This window comes from Ranitomeya imitator, chromosome 2, assembly GCF_032444005.1.
Source record: "Ranitomeya imitator isolate aRanImi1 chromosome 2, aRanImi1.pri, whole genome shotgun sequence".
Classification (NCBI taxonomy): Eukaryota; Metazoa; Chordata; class Amphibia; order Anura; family Dendrobatidae; genus Ranitomeya; species Ranitomeya imitator.
In genome coordinates, this window is record NC_091283.1 from 651,508,145 (window position 1) to 651,528,384 (window position 20,240).

At 42.6% G+C, this 20,240-nt stretch overlaps 1 protein-coding gene across 3 annotated transcripts in view; it reads left to right on the plus strand.

The window, feature by feature from the left end:
* Positions 1-20,240, plus strand: part of LOC138667066 (oocyte zinc finger protein XlCOF6-like) — a 122,892-nt gene that overhangs the window by 15,653 nt on the left and 86,999 nt on the right. Inside the window, exons 1-3 of one of the 3 annotated variants that reach the window (XM_069755321.1) lie at positions 10,273-10,548; positions 17,881-18,004; positions 18,111-18,272. The exons of 1 other annotated variant lie outside the window; for it this stretch is intronic. In XM_069755321.1, coding sequence (XP_069611422.1) covers positions 17,927-18,004; positions 18,111-18,272 — 240 coding nt within the window. In that variant the 5' untranslated portion in view covers positions 10,273-10,548; positions 17,881-17,926. Of the gene's footprint in view, positions 1-10,272; positions 10,549-17,880; positions 18,005-18,110; positions 18,273-20,240 lie in introns of those variants that run through there. One more of the 3 variants, XM_069755325.1, reaches the window with a different exon arrangement.

Sequence of the window (20,240 nt, forward strand, 5' to 3'; positions counted from 1 at the left end):
GTAGTAACGATGCATCAGATTGGTGGTGAATTCTGAAGTGTTTTGGAAGCGTTTTAAGTGTGGATAGGTCTTCAACTCCCTTAGCAGCGATGATACCTAGGACATGTTCACGAACTCGAACCTTGAGTTGGCGAGTAGTTAGGCCGATATAAATAAGAGAGCAGGGGCAAGTAGCATAGTATATCACTGCCTTCGTAGTACAGGTAATCGATGACATAATTTTGAAAGTATTGTGGCCATCAGAGCTTGTGAAATTATTAGCCCTGACTATGTTAGGGCATGCTACACATTTGCCGCATGGACGGCATCCTACAGAGGGTTTAAAATCAGATAAAAAAGTGTGGGATTCGTGAACATAATGACTTTTTACGAGTTTATCACCCAGATTGGTGGCTCTTTTAAAGGTCATATTAGGTTTGGATCCAATATACTGTGATATAATGGGATCAGCTTGCAGGATAGGCCATGATTTCTCCAGATATTTCATCATTAATTCGGTCTGTCCGTTATATTGTGTAACATAGCGGACCAATTTATTTGAGGTAGTAGGCCTAGCAGAGTACAAAGCCTCATGTCTGGTAGTATTTTTAGCGCGATTATATGCCCTTTTGATTGAGCGATGGCTGTAACCTCTGTCCAAAAACCTCAATCTGAGGTCAGCAGCCTGTTTCTCAAAGTCATCATTCGTTGAGCATACCCTGCGAAGTCTCAGAAATTGGCCTATAGGAATGGAACGTATCATCGCTGGTGAATGAGAGGAGGAAGCATGTAGAAAAGAATTCACGGATGTCGTCTTGCGATGTAAGTCCGTTTGGAGGCAATTATCAGTGCCCCTATATATCCTGACATCCAGAAAGTCAATTTGGTCCATATTAGATTGATGTGTCAGCCGTATATTGTACTGATTTTGGTTCAAGTAAATCATAAACTCGCTAAGGGATTCTACGGACCCCTGCCAGATCAGAAAAATGTCGTCAATGTACCGCGTCCAAAACAGGACGCGGTCCATTGACGACGACCGATCTGACAGGAAGAGGTCCCTCTCCCACAGCCCCAGGAAAAGATTAGCATATGAAGGTGCAAAAGAAGCCCCCATTGCTGTTCCCTGGAGCTGCAGGTAAAGGGACCCCTTGAAAAGAAAAAAGTTATGTGTTAGCGTGAAGGCCAGTAATTGTTCCACCAAAGAACTGGTGTAGGTAGACATCATGGAAGACTGTAAAAAGAATTGGGCAGCCCGTAAACCATCTTCATGGCGGATATTGGTGTACAGAGACTCTACGTCACAAGTGACAAGTAGAGTATCTGCACCAATATACAAGCCATCAATTTTCTTTAAGAAATCATTTGTGTCCTTAATAAACGAAGGAAGTGTTTCCACCAATGGCTGTAACTCAGATTCCACGAATTTATTAATATTCTCAAGGTAATTGCCGCAACCAGAAATGATCGGTCTACCAGGAGGGGTTGTCCTATTTTTATGGACTTTGGGCAGCAAGTAAAGGGTGGGAATGGAAGGCTCGCATACCTGTAAAATGTTAAATACTTCATTAGTGATTGAACCATCATCCCTGGCCTTCTTAAGGATGTGCAACAATTCGGTTTGAAATTTAGTTAGAGGATTAAATGTCAGTTTTTTGTAACAGGCAGCATCATGTAGTTGACGAAAGGCCTCAGTTTCATATTGTAACTTGGGCCAGATGACAACATTCCCACCCTTATCCGCTGGTTTGTAAACCACATCCTGGAGTCCCTGTAGTTTTTTTAGGGCAAGGTCCTCATCCCTAGTAAGGTTAGTGATTTCCGGATACCGAGGAATGTTCTCAAAATCTTTGCTGACCGTCCTAACAAATACCTCAACCGTTGGACAAGATGATAGGGGAGGAAATTTTTTGGATTTGGGTTTAATAGATAGGGGTATCTTACCTCCTGAGGGGGTATCATGTTCGCGTTGCAATTCCTCGAGGATAGCTAGCGTTTCTTGTTCTGTCTCTGTTGGAAACAATTTGAGGAGAGATGCATCATGGAAGTGTCGTTTAAAAATGAGTTTACGGGCAAAAAGGTGTAAGTCCTTAATAGCCAGAAAATGATTAAAATGTGCTGTTGGACAGAACATAAGGCCCTTACACAATAGATCGTTTTCGATGGGTGAAATATCATGTGAGCTCAAGTTGATTACCTTCAGGTTGTTCCTATAATTGTCGGGAGAGTATCTGAAGGCTCTCTTGGATGGCGGGAAGCGCAGATTCCGTTTCAGGCATCATTATATGGTCCTTTTACATACCATACATTTTCATTTCATTTCTTCTCATAGTTTTTTTCTATATATATATTTTATTATTATTTTTTTAAGTATATTCTTTATACTCCCCGTTCCATTCGACAGTTTTATTCATTTTTTCATAGCACCAAGCACTATCTGTGTGTGAGACTTACAGTATTTTCCCTTTTCTGCCCATGATTGTGGGCCGCTGCTGTACGCATGCGCTGTCTGTGTCCCATTGTCTGTGCGTCCCCGGATCCCTGTAACTTTGGTGGCCCTGTGCTGCCGGTTCCGGGCCTCGGGTATCGCGCATCCGTGGGTCCCTGATAGCGCATGCGTTGTCGTGCTCCTGCTCCCTCATCGGCAGTTAATACATGGTCTCCTCGGATGATGTGTGGTCGTCGCTGTGCGCATGCGCCGCTCGGGTCCTGGTGGTTGCGCGTCCTGCGTCCTGCTGCCATGGCAACAATTTGCCGGGTCGCGTGGCGCGGGTTTCGCGCACTTCCGGCCCTTTCGGGTGACGCATGCGCCGCTTTAGCGTCTGCCTCGCTCATTCGGCGGTATGTCCTCCACATATATATAGACCCCCGGTTCCTCCTGTACACCACCCCCTGACGAAGGACACAGTCCGAAACGCGCGTCGGGGTGCGCTGTACCTGGAGGACCGGACACGTAGTTGGCAGAGGTAATTATATATATATATTTTCGGCCGCATTTTTTTCTCTGCACCTGGCAGCTTTTGTGACTCTGGGCTCATCTCTCACTATTTTTTGCACGCTATGTGTATCCTCTAGTTTATTATTTAGAGGTCTGCCTCTACCCTTGTTCACACTGGTTTGGACTATTGTCTCTTACATCTCTATTTTGCACTTTATTGCCAATGTGCACATTTTCATATTATTAGCGGTTATTATATTCGTACATGGTTTTTATTACACTTTTTATATGTTTTTTAGTAGCCCTCACTTGGCTTGCTGAGTGCCTTTTTATTTTATTTTTTTCTATCATTTATGGCCATTTGTCTTATACATATATATATATCATTTTCATACCTATATCGCCATCTATACACTCAGGATATATACATTGTTCTTTATTTCTCCAATAATATTCTTTAGCATTTTTTTACCCAGTCCTCTCTGTGTCCATTTTCAGTAATTGTTGCTATTTTTTGCTGCTGTATATTTTTATATATATATTTTTTGGTCCTCCAGTTACAGGCACACTTTTGTGATTGCCTATTGTTGCCCTGTATATTTATATATATTATATGTAATAAAGGCATTTTATTTTACCGTACCTTTCCCTGTTTTTACTATTTTAATTGGGATGCTTGTACAGGGTGGAGCGCGGTAATTTGCTTTTTTGCACTGCATGCTGTGGCGGCACTGTCGGTCGAAGAGAGGGGAGAGTGGGTGTGGCTTACAGTGGCTGATGGGAGATTTGTATTCTTCATGATGAACTGAATTTTCACCCGTATAAAATGTGCGTGGTCCAACATTTGTCAGCATGGGACTATTTGACACGGCGGACCTCTTGTGAAGACATGTTAGCAACGATACCCCGTGACGCAATTGTGTTTTTTTCTGATGAGGCACATTTTCACCTCAGTGGGTGTGTAAACAAACAAAATATGCGTTACTGGAGTGAAACAAACCCCAGAGAAGTTCACGAGAGACCTCTGCATTCGGACCGCGTCACTGTGTGGTGCGCCATATCACGAGTAGGCATCATTGGTCCTTACTTTTTTCAGGATAATGGTCGTGCCATAACTGTGAACTCCGAACGGTACTTGTCTATGATACAGGATTATTTTCAGCCGGCTCTTGAGGCAATGGAACTAGAGGATACATGGTTCCAACAGGATGGTGCCACTGCACACACAGCGAGGGTTACCATGAATTGTTTGAGGCAAATGTTTCCTGGACGGCTTATCTCTTTGAGGGGAGAAGTGAACTGGCCAGCACGCTCACCAGATTTAGTCCCATGCGATTTTTTCCTTTGGGGTTACCTGAAGTCTAAGGTGTATATCAACCGTCCCAACACCTTGGAAGACCTAAGGAACAATATTGAAGCTGAAATTGGCAGAATACCAGTGGACATGCTTGTTAGAGTTCATGAAAACTTCAGAAAACGTATGCAGCAGTGTGTGGATAGCGAAGGTCGACATTTGCCAGATACACTATTTAAAACCATGTAATTTAAAAATTCCATTATTGTTCAGTATAATTAAAATATAAAATAAATTTTTCTAATGATCATAATTTTTTTATTTAATTCCCAAATCAGCAAATTACCGTGCTCCACCCTGTACATATTCACACTGGTGTTTATGATATGTCTTGATCTTCATACTTGAGGTTCTTTGTTCTGTTCTTACACCGAATGGTCTGCCATTCATACACTAAGTAGTGGTCTTTTGGTATTTGCACATTGCACAATCTCTCTAAATATCATTATTCCAGCCCGGTTGTGGTCCGAATATTGGGAGTTATTTTTCTGATTGCTATTTTTGTTTCATTAACACCTTAAAGGTGCAGGTCTCTGCCCTTGGTGCACTGTTCGATCAAAAACTTGCTGACCACCCTTGGATCTATAGGTTCATTCGAGCCTCCTTTACTTCCAGACCCTCAAAATTAATACCTAAGATAGCTCCCTGGGATTTGAATTTAGTTTTAAAGGCTCTTACCGTTTCCCCCTTTGAACCTCTGGATTCTATATCAATAAAATCCTTGACTCTAAAAACGGTTCTCCTAGTTGCCTTAACGTCTGCCCGTCGTACTTGTGAGTTACAAGCTATGTCGGTGAACCCTCCTTACACTACTTTCCATGATGACAAAGTAGTTATTAAAACCGACCCTGCCTTTCTTCCGAAGGTCAATTCTAAATTTCATAGAGACCAGGAAATTATTCTGCCCTCTTTTTGTTCCCAACCAAAATCCCAGGGAGAGAAGACCTTCCATTGTCTCGATGTCAGACGCTGCCTCCTTCAATACTTAGAGGCCACAAATTCCTGGCGTCAGTCATCGGCCCTTTTTGTCACCTATCAGGGGACAAACAGGGGAAAAAAGGCCTCAAAGGCAACTATTGCACGGTGGTTGCGTACGGCTATTTCACTTTCGTATTCTTTTTCTGGTCAAGTTCCCCCACAGGGTGTTACGGCTCACTCCACGCGTGCTATAGCCACTTCTTGGGCGGAAAGGGCTAACGCCTCGATAGAACAGATTTGTAAAGCGGCAGTATGGTCATCACCCTCTACCTTCTTCCGACACTATAGGTTAGACTTAGGTCAATCAGACTTGTCTTTTGGGAGAAAGGTGTTGTCTGCTGTCATCCCACCCTAGGAATCTTCTATTTTTTCCTCTCACGTGCGGCGCTGTCATGGTGAAGGGAAAAATGATAATTACTTACGGGTAATTTGATTTTCCGGAACCATGACAGCGCCGCATTAATTCCCGCCCTATCTTGGTGATGGTTGTGTGATTCACAAAAAAAAAAAAAAAACTTATTGTATATGGATAAATGTATATGTACAAAGCATGTGTGTACACAAGAGCTAACGAAATGGCTATACAAATGTAAATCTGATACATAACTGTGTACTAACAAAGCGGTCATCTTCCATACTCTGCAAACAAACTGAGGAGAGAGGGGCCGCCCCATTCTTATATCTCTGCTACAGGTTTCCTGTTCCTGGGGGTGGATGCCATCTCACGTGCGGCGCTGTCATGGTTCCGGAAAATCAAATTACCCGTAAGTAATTATCATTTTCTAGGCAAAGAGGACGGGGAAGAGTAAGCACAAACAATGTGCCATATGTACCGAACCCCTGCCTGACTCCTATCTTAAAAGTCTGTGTCAGGCATGTATAGACAACACCTTACGGCAGAAGGAATCGGTTAAAATGAATGAGATACGTCTCATAATTCGGGAAGAACTTCAGTCGTTGGGAGGTGGTTCTACTTCTTCAGTAAATATGGAGAAACGAAGGAGAAAAACATCCTCTCCTAGAGCTGACACATCAGCGGAGAGTGGGGAGGTCGACTCTGATATTTCTCAGCAATCTAATTCCTCAGAGGAAGAGGACTTCGTCTGTTTTCCAACTGAGGGCATAAACAACCTAGTAAAATCAGTGAGAAATACGATGGGGGTGTCTGAATCAAAAGAACCCCAGACGCCACAAGAAGTTATGTTCGCTGGTCTTTCTCAGAAGAAAGGCCACGTATTTCCAATAAATCAGGCCATAAAAGATCTCGTTAAAAAAGAATGGAGTAGAGGTCAAAAGGGGTTGGTCCCAATATCCTGTAAGAGGCGCTACCCCTTTGATGATGAGGATTTGAATACCTGGGCCAAGATACCAAAAGTCGATGCGGCAGTTGCGTCTACATCTCGACGTTTCTCCTTACCAGTGGAGGATGCAGGTTCCTTATCAGATCCTATGGACCGGAAATCAGACGCACTCCTTAAAAAATCGTGGGAGGCCTGTGTCACGGCATTCAAGCCGGCTATTTCAGCCACATGTACTGGCAGATCAATGCTAGTCTGGCTGGATCAGCTGGATCAGAAGATTAAAAGTGGCGTATCTAGAGAAAAATTAAGGGCATCTATCCCTTTGATTAAAGGTGCTGCGGCTTTTATTTCAGATGCCTCAATTGATTCCCTCCGCCTGGCGGCCAGAACAGCTAATCTCGCTAATACGGCTCGGCGGGCTTTATGGTTAAAAAACTGGAAGAGGGATGCCCAGTCAAGATCCAAATTATGTTCCATACCCTGTCAGGGTGAGTACCTGTTTGGCACAGTCCTTGATGATATTCTCACTAAGGCGGGCGAGAGGAAGAAAGGATTCCCTAATCCCTTTATTCCGTCTTACAGAAGGGCGTTCAGGAAGCCACCATTCGGAAGAAAGGGAGGCTTCAGAGACAGGTGGAATAATAAGGATTTCAAACAAAAAGGAAATCTGTTTAATAAACGCCCCTTCAAGCCAACCGATAAATTCCATCAGTGATATTTCTCCGGTGGGGGGAAGACTAAAACAATTCAGTCATCAATGGAAAGAAATAACAACTAATCAATGGGCTATTAAATTAACATCCTCAGGCCTCACACTAGACTTTATTAAAACTCCTCCGGATTCTTTCCTTCTTACCACCTTAAGATCCAAGCCTCAGCAAGAGGCACTTGAAACCGAGGTTAAAACCCTCCTACGCAAACATGTCCTAGTAGAGGTTCCATCTTCCCAGATAGGGAGAGGTTTTTACTCTCCCTTGTTCCTGATTAGTAAGCCGGATGGCTCTTTCAGAACTATAATCAATTTGAGGAAGCTGAATTCCTTTATAAAACCTAAAACATTCAAAATGGAATCCATTCGTTCAGCTATAAAAAATCTATTTCCAAATTGTTACATGGTAGTATTGGATCTAAAAGATGCTTACTACCATATTCCCATTCATAATTCACACCAACAATTTCTTCGGGTAGCAGTTTGTATAGAGGGGCAAATTCGTCATTTACAATATAGAGCAATGCCCTTCGGGTTATCTATGGCCCCAAGGATTTTTACTAAGTTACTATCAGAAGTAATGTCCTTTTTACGGGTAAAGGATACTTTGGTCATTCCATATCTAGATGACCTGTTGATTGTAGGAAAGAGCCCCCTACAGTGTGAGCAGAGATTACGGGAAGTAGTCATATCCTTACAATCCCTGGGTTGGCTGGTTAATTGGGAAAAATCTAGACTTCAGCCTGTAACGTGTCAGAAATTCCTTGGGCTCCTTCTGGATTCCGTTGACCAGATTTGTAAACTGCCTGAGGATAAGAAATTCTCCATAGTTGATAAGGTGTCCTCAGCAATAAAAAGACGTAGTATGTCACTAAGACAGGTCATGTCATTCCTAGGCTCTCTAACATCGTGCATTCCTGCGGTACAGTGGGCACAGTTCCATACTAGGCAGCTACAAAAATTTGTATTGGAGGAGGACATTAAGAATAGAGGATGTCTGGATAGAACAGTTTTTCTAACATCGGAAGTATTACACTCCCTTAGGTGGTGGTTGGATCAGAATAATCTTTCAAAGGGGGTTCTATGGGTAATCACTCCTTCTAGTGTTGTGACCACAGATGCTAGTCCTGAAGGCTGGGGGGCACATTTTCAGGATCAATGGGTTCAGGATCTTTGGTCCAGCTCAGATCTTAATAATTCCTCGAATGTCAAGGAGTTGAGGGCGGTATATTACTCCCTTCTCCACTTTCTTCCCCAGCTCAGGGGCTCTCATACAAGAGTATTCTCCGACAACACCACTGCGGTGGCGTATCTGGACCATCAGGGAGGTACAAGGTCGGACAAACTCAGGGAGGTGGCATCAGACATCATGGAATTAGCCGAAGGTCATCTACTATCACTATCGGCAGTACACATCAGAGGCACAGACAACTTTCGTGCCGATTTCCTGAGCCGTCATACTCTTCATCAAGGGGAATGGATGCTGAGCAGGAAGATTTTCAAGGCAATAACAGCTCGATGGGGTGTTCCTCAAATAGACTTGTTTGCCACAAGAGCCAACCGTCAAGTCAAGATGTTTGCCTCTCTAAACAGGGAGGACAAGCCAGACATACTCGATGCCCTCCAGACGCCATGGACATTCGATCTGGCCTATGCTTTCCCTCCATGGAATCTATTACCTATAGTAATAAGAAAAATAAGGGAGGAGGGCGCAAAAGTTCTGTTGATAGCCCCATTTTGGCCCAAGAGGCCATGGTTCTCATGGCTGAGGGCGATGTCAGTGTCAGATCCATGGATTCTGCCTCAGTCCAAGGACCTGCTCTCTCAGGGTCCATTCCTCCATCCTCAGGCAAAGGGCATGAACTTAACTGCCTGGAGTTTGAGAGGCGGTTACTAAATCTCAGGGGGTTTTCTAATGGGTTAATCGATACTCTTATGAAGAGCAGAAAACCTTCAACTACCAGGATTTATGTTAGAATTTGGAGGAAATTCCTTCAATTTCATACTACACAATTTTCCTCTGAGATTCCTATATTTCAAATGTTAGAATTTCTACAAAAAGGGCTGGAATTAGGGCTCTCCGTGAGCACTCTGAAGGTGCAGGTTTCAGCATTAGGAGCTCTTTTTAATCATGACATTGCAGGAAATAAATGGATATCCCGGTTTATATCCGCTTGTGAAAGATCAAAACCAATTAACATTCCTCGGGTTCCTCAGTGGGATCTTTTGATAGTTTTGAATGCATTAACACAACCACCTTTTGAGCCTCTCCATACAGCCTCACTAAAGAACATTTCTTTGAAGACTGTTTTGCTAGTGGCATTAGTCTCTGCCAGAAGAGTGAGCGATCTACATGCATTATCTATAGATCCTCCCTTTTTAACGGTAACATCAGATAGGATACTTTTAAAAACAGATCCTTGTTATCTCCCTAAGGTGGCTTCTACCTTTCATAGATCCCAGGAGATCTTGTTACCCACCTTTTATGAGAACCACTCAACTCCAGAAGAAGAAAGACTTCACACCCTAGATGTAAAAAGGTCTGTCCTAGCCTATTTAGAGAGAACTAGGGACTGGAGGAAGAGTAGGGCTCTCTTTGTGTCTTTCCAGGGTAAAACCAAGGGTGCCGGAATCACAAAGAACACATTATCTCGCTGGATCAGAGAGGCCATAATCTTGGCGTATAAAGCTGGAGGGAAAGATCCTCCAATGCATGTGGGAGCGCACTCTACAAGAGCCTTGTCAACTTCCTGGGCAGAAAGGGCGAATGTGCCAATAGACCTTATATGTAAGGCTGCAACTTGGTCTTCACCAAATACCTTCTATAAGCATTATAGATTAGATCTATCCTCTGCTTCTGATCTAACTTTTGGTGTATCGGTCCTTGACTCAGTAAACCCACCCAGTCTATAGTCTCTGCAATTCTCTCTAGTGGGTGCTGTCGTGGCGAATAGAAAATACCGGATTACGTACCGGTAATGCTCTTTTATAGAGCCTACGACAGCACCCGTTCACATCCCTCCCTTTTCTGTATATAGTTGCACATGGTGCTTGTTTGGTGAGGTGTAAATATTAGAAAGATATAATATGAGGTTGTAAATATGTGTATATATGTATATACCTGAACCTGTTAACTAAAACTTGGCGGCGGTTCCTCCTATTCTCTGTAAAACAACTGAGGAGCGAGGGGGGGCCGCCCCTTTTATCTCTCTGTAGGTTTCCTGTTCCTAGGGGCGGATCCCCTCTCTCTAGTGGGTGCTGTCGTGGGCTCTATAAAAGAGCATTACCGGTACGTAATCCGGTATTTTTTTTTTATTTAGGAATCTTTTTTTTCTTTTTTTTTTTTTTTTTTTTTTTACACATGTACATTTTTTTTTAAACATTTTTACTTTGCCCCAGATGGGGACATCACAGTAAAGTGACAGATCGCTGATCTGACACTTTGCTGTGCACTGTGTCAGATCAGCGATCTGACGTGCACTCCTGCAGGCACTGTGAAGTCACCTAACTGCAGGACCCGGATGCAGCCCTGCGACCATTTTGGATCCGGGCATGCTGCAGGGAGGAGGAGGTAAGGACCCTCTGAGCAGCGCGATCATATCGCATTGCTCCGAGGGTCTTAGGGAAGCACGCAGGGAGCCCCCTTCCTGCGCGATGCTTCCTTATACCGCCGAAACACTGCGATCATGTTTGATCGCAGTGTGCTGGGGGTTAATGTGCCGGGGGCGGTCCGTGACCACTCCTGGCACATAGTGCCGGATGTCAGCTGCGATAGTCAGCTGACACCTGGCCGCGATCGGCCGCGCTCCCCCCGTGAGCGCGACTGATCCCGCTGGACGTACTATTCCATCCTTGGGAAGTAGGGCCCACCCCACATGGATGGAATAGTACGTCCAATGGCAGAAAAGGGTTATGGTAGTTTACCTGGGGAGCAGCTGCGGTGGAGCGGAGTCATATTGGCAGGGTCGCTGCTTCAGGAGGCCGGCAGGAGCAGGGCGTTGATGCGGTGCCTGGGATCTCGGAAGGTATTGGCGCTATTTTCCCAATGATATCCCTGCTTCCTGCTACTGCCTTCGGTCACGTGTGCCGATACTTAACCTTCGTCCGGCTGAGTAGGTACAATTGTAACTATTCCGTTTTAAAATTGCAATAACTTTTTTTTTTTTCGAAAAGCCGTAGAGGGCTGGAATTTCGTGACGTCTCTGCAGTTTTGGTCCAGAATATATTGGCCAAATTTCAATAAAATATATATGAAGGTACAATTGTACCTCTGCAGCCTGTTAACGTTGTAAAATTATGCAGCCTGACAAAGGTTAAAGAGAAATGAATAATTTCCCTTAAGTATCGGCACACGTGACCGCTGGCAGCAATAGGAAGCAGGCGGATGACAGTGCGCGCTACTGAAGAGGAATGGATACTTACCGCGAACTCTGATGAACACCCGGTGAGTATTCCAGCAGCTGTGCTCTGCTTGTGAGCAGCGCATGATATCCCTGCTATGCCCTGCTTACAAGCATTAAGCAGCTGCTGGCACCGTAGCATGACACTGTGAGGGAGCGGAGGAAGGTAAGAGTAAAGGTTTTTTTTTTTTTTTAATCTTTTCTGATGGGGCCATGGATACCAGGACTGGGATGGAGCCAATCTTACCAGCAAGGGGATGGGGCCAATCAATCATTCCAGGATGCCAGGAAAAAATGAATATTCATTGTCATCCACACCCATGAGCGTGGAATGGAGTGCATATTAATTTCTCTTTAGCAGCGGGCACAGGAGTTAGCACCAGCCGCCAGCTCCTGCCTCTGTGACCCGCTGCTCCTCCGATACCGCTCCCCCACCTCCCCATCACAGCCAGGGCCAATATATCCGGACTATAAGATGCACCCCCCATTTTCCTCAACATTTTGGGAGGGAAAAAGTGCGTCTTATAGTCTGAAAAATACAGTAATCTCTTGTTGATAAAACAGTGATTTTATCAAAACTACAGCAAGCAGCCTACTAAATGGCACATCGCTGGAATTGGAGTCTGTTTCTACATTATGCTGCAATCAGGTGGTAGAAACCAAGTTACAGATTCCCTTCAATATCTCTGACATAAAGTAACTAAATAGCAATGCTACAGCGTGCTAGAACACAAACCATAAGAAGTTGGGAATAGCCTGTTGCAGTTTATCAGCGTGAAATAATCAGTTGAGTACTGCCATGTAGTCCTCCATCTTCATGAGCTCCAACCCCCGCCCCACTACTGATTGACATCTTTCTGCCTATGCAAAGTATGCACAACTGCCAGTCAGTGGTGTGGGCAGGGTTATACGGAGCTCAACATTCAGAGCTCTAATTGTTAGATCTACAGCAGATAAAACAGTGATTTTATCAAAACTACTGCAAACCCTAGAGACTAGACAATTTGGTCCTTGGTTCCGGCAGGGATGTGGAGTCGGTAAGCCAAACCTCCGACTCCAACTCCGACTTCTCAATTCCCATGACACCGATTCCAACTCCCTCATACATGGCTCATGTTTAAGTGATAAATTTACTGTAGTAAAATGGTAACATCAGGCTTTTAATCTTTATTATGATACAATAATCAAGCGATTTAGATAGAACATAAAATATATTTATTGGAATACAAATTTAGAACCAAAAAAACTTTGCATATTTACAATTTATTAAACACTCTGCAGTAAGTGGGCGAAAAAAAACAGTTTTCAACAAAAATGTACTGAATAGCATTTGTGCAGACTATGAATTGGTTCTCAGTAATATCGCCTCCATCAGATACTCCTTTATAGATGACCTCAAACCTGACCTAATTATTTTAAGGCTACAGAACAACCTCTCTACACTAACTTGGGTTTGGTGGCAAAGCAGTAACAACATGGGCAACATCTCTCAATTTCAGGATATAGGAATTGCCTCGTGCACAGTCAGTTTTGATGAAAGATTGAACTCCTCTACTTCTTTGAGAGCAAATGAAAAATTTATCTGAAATATGGTCAATCTGTTTTCTATGGGAGTGGAATCTTTTTCCCTGCAGCAATGCTTTGCCTTCTCCATGTCGTCTAAATACTTGACGAAATCAAACTTCTCATCTGATGAGGATGAAGGAACGGCAGCAGCAGCACTGGCAGGACCCGAGTCCTCTTGCTCTTGGCCATCCTGTAGCCCAATCATCCTAACTGCTACCTCAATCAAAGCTTCTTTTCCTTTAGTAAGCTCTTGATCATCCAGCAATATACGATGATTCGGGTCAACATAAACAGCTGCCAGAAGAATTTTTTTTTTTCTAATAGCAGTGTCTCTCTCCGTTTCATTGAAGCAGCAATGCCATCTGCGATTAAACCTCCTCTTTGGGACAGGCAAAACAACAAATTCTTCCACTCCTTCATAAAAATGCCAGGAATTAAATCCTCAGCTTGTAACTTTTTAGTCACTGTAAATGGGCGATTAAGCAGTTCCTTCAATTCAGCCACCTGTGTCCATTAACCTTCATGTAGTGTTACCTGAGGGTTGGCCATATCTACAAGGAAGGGTTTCAGCTTAAGCAATCGCTCAATCATTAAATAGGTGCTGCCCCACCGAGTGGCTTGATCCACAATTGCCCCTTTTCCAGCAAGTTTCTTCAAGATGTAATCAATTTTAGGGGTTCTGGCAGCAATAGCCAATTTCCTAATCAGAGTTCCAGCATGTCCCTCTTGCAGACTATCTCTTATTGTCAGCTGCAGCGTGTGCACAACACAGCGCATGTGCTGAATAGGAAAGAGGTGTGAAGCAGCTTCAACAAGATCATCTAATTGTAAAGAATCATTTTCCTGTTCTTCTGTAGTAATATCTGTTTGTTCCTCCATTATGGGAACAGGACTGTGGCCTTCCATCTCCAACATAGTGAGTGTGAAATGTTCTAGCTGCTGTTCACCTTCATTATTCTCATTTATCAGTTTAATTGTTATCATGTTTGAAGCATTATCAGTTACAATAGGAAGAAACTGTTCTTTTTTGAGTTCATAGTCTTGCAGAACTTTTTCCACTAAGGTCTGGAGAAACTGGCTGCTGTGATGAGCTTTAGTATCTTTTACTGCCAGTGTCTTAGTAACAATTTTTTTGTTGTCACAAACATATCAAACGTTGATAGCAAAATAGTTCACTCTGTGACGTGTGCAGGCATCCATTTTAAGAAATACAAAGCGTCTCTTGAGAGGTTTTTTTAAGATCTTCCTTTTGGTGAAGGGCTTCTTCAATCACTAATTTTCTAATACTTTCTCTTTCCAGATAAACACCAAGTTTGTGAGCCATTTCTCCATAAAGAGCTGTAAAAGCTGGTCATGCAAATAATAATGGTACACAGTCCTTCACAACAAGCTCGATGAGCTGTCTTTTAAACACATCTGCTGTCATTGTTACAGTAACTTTGTCACAAAATCTCTCGTAAACTGACGTTTGAGACGCTCTTTCCTCCTCCTTTCCCTGGCGGGAAGTGCTGGTCTTTGGTTTCTTGGTGCTGCTGTGATCTTTTTCAGTCACAGCATGGTAAACTTCTGAGTGGTAGTGTTGTAAATGTCTTTTTAAATTGGAAGCTGTTGAAGGAACATTTTTACCACTGCCTGAGTATGCACTGATTTTGGCATCACAGCATTTGTTTTCACCTGGGTCACTTATACACTGACACACAAAATGTTTATTATCTTAAGTCACTGTGAAATGCTCAAATACAGAGGACTTCATAAGATGCTTCTTAGACATTTTGTAATTATGTAAATTCGTTCTCAAAAGAATTTTGTCCTGTAAAAAAAAAAAAAAAAAGTATATTGTAATTCTTGCAAGAATAGGTAATTGTGCACTGTATAATTTGGGATAGAGATAAAACAATCTTTGCATAAACCAATAGGACAGATAAGTATAAAGTTTGTAAACTGTGTTGTTAAATAGCTTTACTCTGAACTTTCAATGTCAGGCTTGTCTCTGGGTACAGCTCCCTAGATGATTCACATCATATTTCTTCATAGTCTTTGAAGAGGGGAGAAGGGAGGGAGAATGTTTGTGCTGAAGCACATTCCAGAATACACACACACACACATCCTCATTGATACTGTTACTGTATTTGAGATGTTAGAAAACATTTTTCGTCTTATATTCTATGTATAGTGTATGTAAGTCATCAGAGCAGCTAATTTCTCCAAACATGAGCTGAAAAACAAATTAAAACATCAAGCATACAGGGACAGCATATACTGGACTATTGATTTATGCATAGTTTATTGAAAGTTTAGATGTGCTTTAGGAAGTACCTTCTTTAATCCTGCTTTTCTGTTCACTCCAGAAATTCTGAGATGAATGTGGGCTTTCCTTCCCTGTGTGTTTATTTTTTCCCCTTATCTGTAGAGGAGGAGCTTCACTACTTATCATGAACATAAACTGCAGCACAGATTCATCTCAGCTAAAAGTCTAGACCCTAGATCAGAAATAGGACATTTCATAACTTTCCCAAATTCTTATGAAAAAAATATTTGCCACAAACTGCATTGAACTACTGTACCCAATTTATTATATATTTTAGGAGTCAGTCCATCTTATACCGACTCCAACTCAGACTCCACCAAATTGGGCTCTGATTCCACGACTCCGACTCCACAGCCCTGGGTTCCGGGATGCTGTCAAAATGATATACAAGAACCCTAGTTCTAAAATGTTGATCAATAACACCCTTTCTCAGCCTTTCAATATTCGACAGGGATGTCCCTTGTCACCTCTCCTTTTCAACATAGCTTTGGATCCCTTGAGAATGCTGCAAAACCTGACAATATATCAGGGAATAGGGATAGGACCAGCAGTGGTTAAAATTTTAGCATTTGCAGATGAAATCCTACTTTTTATCACTAATCCATCCTAAGCAATCCTGGTTATAATGGAGACTCTAAATAGCTTTAGGGAAATATCAGGGTTTAGAATAAACTATAACAAGTTTGAAGCCCTAGCATTAGTCAGGGCAGGAAAAACTGGAGTAGACACATTCCCATTTCACTGTAGAACTGATTCCATTAAAGGGAATCTGTCAACCCATTTTTCGCCTATAAACTAAGGCCACCACCATCAGGGGCTTGTCTACAGCATTCTGTAATGCTGTAGATAAGCCCCCGATGTAACCTGAAAGATAAGAAAAACAAATTAGATTATACTCGCCCAGCGGCGGTCCGATGGGCATCGCAGTCCGGGTCCAGCACCTCCCATCTTCATGCGATGACGTCCTCTTCTTTGATTCCTGTCGTGGCTCCGCTGCAGGCGTACTTTACCTGCCCTGTTGAGGGCAGAGCAAAGTACTGCAGTGCGCTGGTGCCGGGCCTCTCTGACCTTTCCCGGCACCTGCGCACGGCAGTACTTTACGCTGCATTCAACAGGGCAGATAAAATACGCCTGCACAGGAGCCGCGACAGGAAGCAAAGAAGAGGATGTCATCTATCGGATCCAGCAAAAAAACCGGATCCATCACATCAGTTTTTCAGTTTGCAACGGATCCGTTTTTTCAAAAACTCGCTGGATCCTGCCTGACGGCAAAAAACGGATGTGTGAAAGTAGCTTAATACTGATATACTCCATCACTTGTGGGGATGCATACATATCCAGAAATTATAGAAAAGCATTAATTCATATATCCAAAATACATATTGCATTACCTTTCCATTAACACCACAGTGGGCAGTTTTCAACATCCTGGCAAATAGTCATCAAAATATATCTAGACTATATATCGAGGTTTGATCATCACTAATTATTTGGGCCTCGGCTACGAGGAAGAGTATCCTCCACCATTGGTTAAACCCAGTGCCACCACCACTAACACTTAATCAATCCAAAATTATGTTTTTGTTTAAAATGGATTGGCTGGACACACGGACAAAGAAAAAATGATCGGGAAATTCTTTGAAAGATGGGCGTCGTTCATTCCCACATTACCAGAAAACACTAAAGATAGATTGAGGAAACAATTCGAACACACCTCATGGTACTTACTTGAGACACTTCATAATCGGGTTCCAATACCATAATCATTGACGTTATGTGAGACTTAAGTTCGCACACGGTAGGGATGGGAGGTGGGAGGGATTGTTTTTTTTTTTTGTTTTGTTTTTTCGGGTTAAGGGTTAAATTCATGGTATTTGATGGATATCATTGCATGTATGTACTACTATGCATTTAATAAACAGAGTTTAAAAAAAAAAAAAAAGACTGCAAACGGCACAGAAAGTGACACATCACTGGAATCAGGTTTTCTGCCTGAGCGTCACATTGCTCTAAGATCGAGTAGCAAAAACCTGGTGACTTTTTTTTTTTTTAAGTGAATCTTGTCAGTAGGAGCAGCCCTCCTAAGCCATCTATATGGGCATGAAGGTCATAGCACCTAGACGCTCATATAGGCTGCTTAGGGGGGTGGATCCTATTGACCGCTTCCCTTTAAGGCATTGCATACATCTATGATGTAAGATGCTACATAGCTGAAGCTTTATTCAGATATGTTTTTGATATTGAAAGAATACTGATGCCGGACTTAGTCTGTCTGTCCTTCATTTACTCACATACATGCTTCAAATATGATACTTTTAATTAAATGTTGCTTAAATTATTTTTCTAGGGGTTTCTGTAGTAAAAATGTTACTATCCTGGCTGACCTATTGAGGATGGAGAAGGACAGAAGGCAGATGACTGAGAGACTATTAAGCCTCACCCTAGAGATAATCTACCTGCTGACTGGAGAGGTGAGGGGTTCTGGAAACCATGTTGCTTGTTAGGTCTTCTATCTATTAATAAAGTCTTGACCTTACTTAAGAAGTAATAAAATGAAATCACTGTCTTCTTGGCCAGGATCATGTAGTAGTAAAGAAAGCCGCAGAAGAGTGTGAAACAGTGATCAGGAACCAGGGACCTATCAGGGTGTCTCCACCTCACGCACTGATACATGAGACAAAAGTATATGAGAAGATCCTGGGACTCACCACGTTGATTTCTGAACTGCTGACTGGAGAGGTGAGCACTGCTGGAGGTAAAACATTACTCCAACAATCGCAGAGGGATCTCCAACATCATTAACTGGTTTAACCCCTTTCTGACGTGACGTATTATCCCGTCGAGGTGGGCCCGTATGACCACCGACAGGATAGTACGTGATAGGGCCGGGTGTCAGCTGACTATCACAGCTGACATCCGGCACTATGTGCCAGAAGCGGTCACTGACCGCCCCCGGCACATTAACCCCTGGCACACTGCGATCAAACATGATCGCAGTGTTCCGGCGGTATAGGGAAGCATCGCGCAGGGAGGGGGCTCCCAGCGTGCTTCCCTGAGACCCCCGGAGCAACGCGATGTGATCGCGTTGCTCCGAGGGTCCCCTACCTTCCTCCCTGCAACTGGCCCGGATCCAAAATGGCTGCGGGGTTGCATCCGGGTTCTGCAGGGGGTGGCTTCACAGCGCCTGCTCAGAGCAGGTGCCGGGAAACATCCAGGAGTGCACGTCAGATCACTGATCTGACACAGTGCTTCTGCAAAGTGTCAGATCAGCGATCTTAGATGAATAAAGAAATGGAGGGCACCGCAAACAGAATATCAAAAGGGGAAGGTTCACCGTGGGCTTGTAAATTAGACATGGAAAAGAGCAAGAAAAAGATCATACCCACATGAACGGGAACACCTCCACGTATAACAATATCAAAATTATGTTTTATTAAATTGAAAAACCTCAAAAGACATGTAAATGCAAAAAACAACAACACACAATGTAATTAAAAACACTTAAAAAATGCAAACATGCAAAAAGATGCCTATTGATATGTCATGCCCCGGTATAAGGGAAAGGACAACCCACAAAACATGAATCACCCACAATAGAAATGTCACAATATACAACTGCAGAGATGCAAATGATGACCACTGTGTGTTCAGTAGACACACTGGCATCGATATTACAGTACCATACAGAACTATGATAATAACAGCCCTATAATAAGGTGCATAACTTTCGTGCAGAAATATTAGTTAGATCAAGACTTCAAGCACATGACAAAAAGTACAAAAAGATGTGCAAAAAAATTAGAATGATAAAATGAAAAAACGAAACAATGAAAATATATATATATATCACTTAGTAGTAATGCACATCAAACCTGCGGAGAGGGGGAACTAGAAAGATGCCAGAACCCAAAACCTCCAGCCCAAAAAACCCCCATCATACCCACAGTCCAGAGTCATGGCAAGAAGTCATATGAATAGGGGAAGCAAGATGTGGGAATAGGCTCCGACGCGTATCGCCGCTTAGATAGCGGCTTCCTCAGGGAGAAAATAGCATAGCATTAGGTTTGATGTGCATTACTACTAAGGGTAGTACTAAGGGTAATTTTCTCCTGTTACCCTTGGTAAAATAAAACAAATTGGAGCTGAAGTAAATTTTTTGTGAAAAAAAATTAAATGTTAATTTTTATTTAAACATTCCAAAAACTCCTGTGAAACACCTGAAGGGTTAATAAACTTCTTGAATGTGGTTTTGAGCACCTTGAGGGGTGCAGTTTTTAGAATGGTGTCACACTTGGGTATTTTCTATCATATAGACCCCTCAAAATAACTTCAAATGAGATGTGGTCCCTAAAAAAAAATGGTGTTGTAAAAATGAGAAATTGCTGATCAACAATTGCTGATCAACAATCATCATTCCAAAGACATACTGATAGGGAATTTAGATTGTGAGCCCCATCTGGGACAGCGATGATAATGTGTGCAAAAAATGTAAAGCGCTGCGGAATATGTTAGCGCTATATAAAAATAAAGATTATTATTATTATTATTATTATAACTTTTAACCCTTATAACTCCCTAACAAAAAAAATTTTGGTTCCAAAATTGTGCTGATGTAAAGTAGACATGTGGGAAATGTTACTTATTAAGTATTTTGTGTGACATATCTCTGTGATTTAAGGGCATAAAAATTCAAAGTTGGAAAATTGC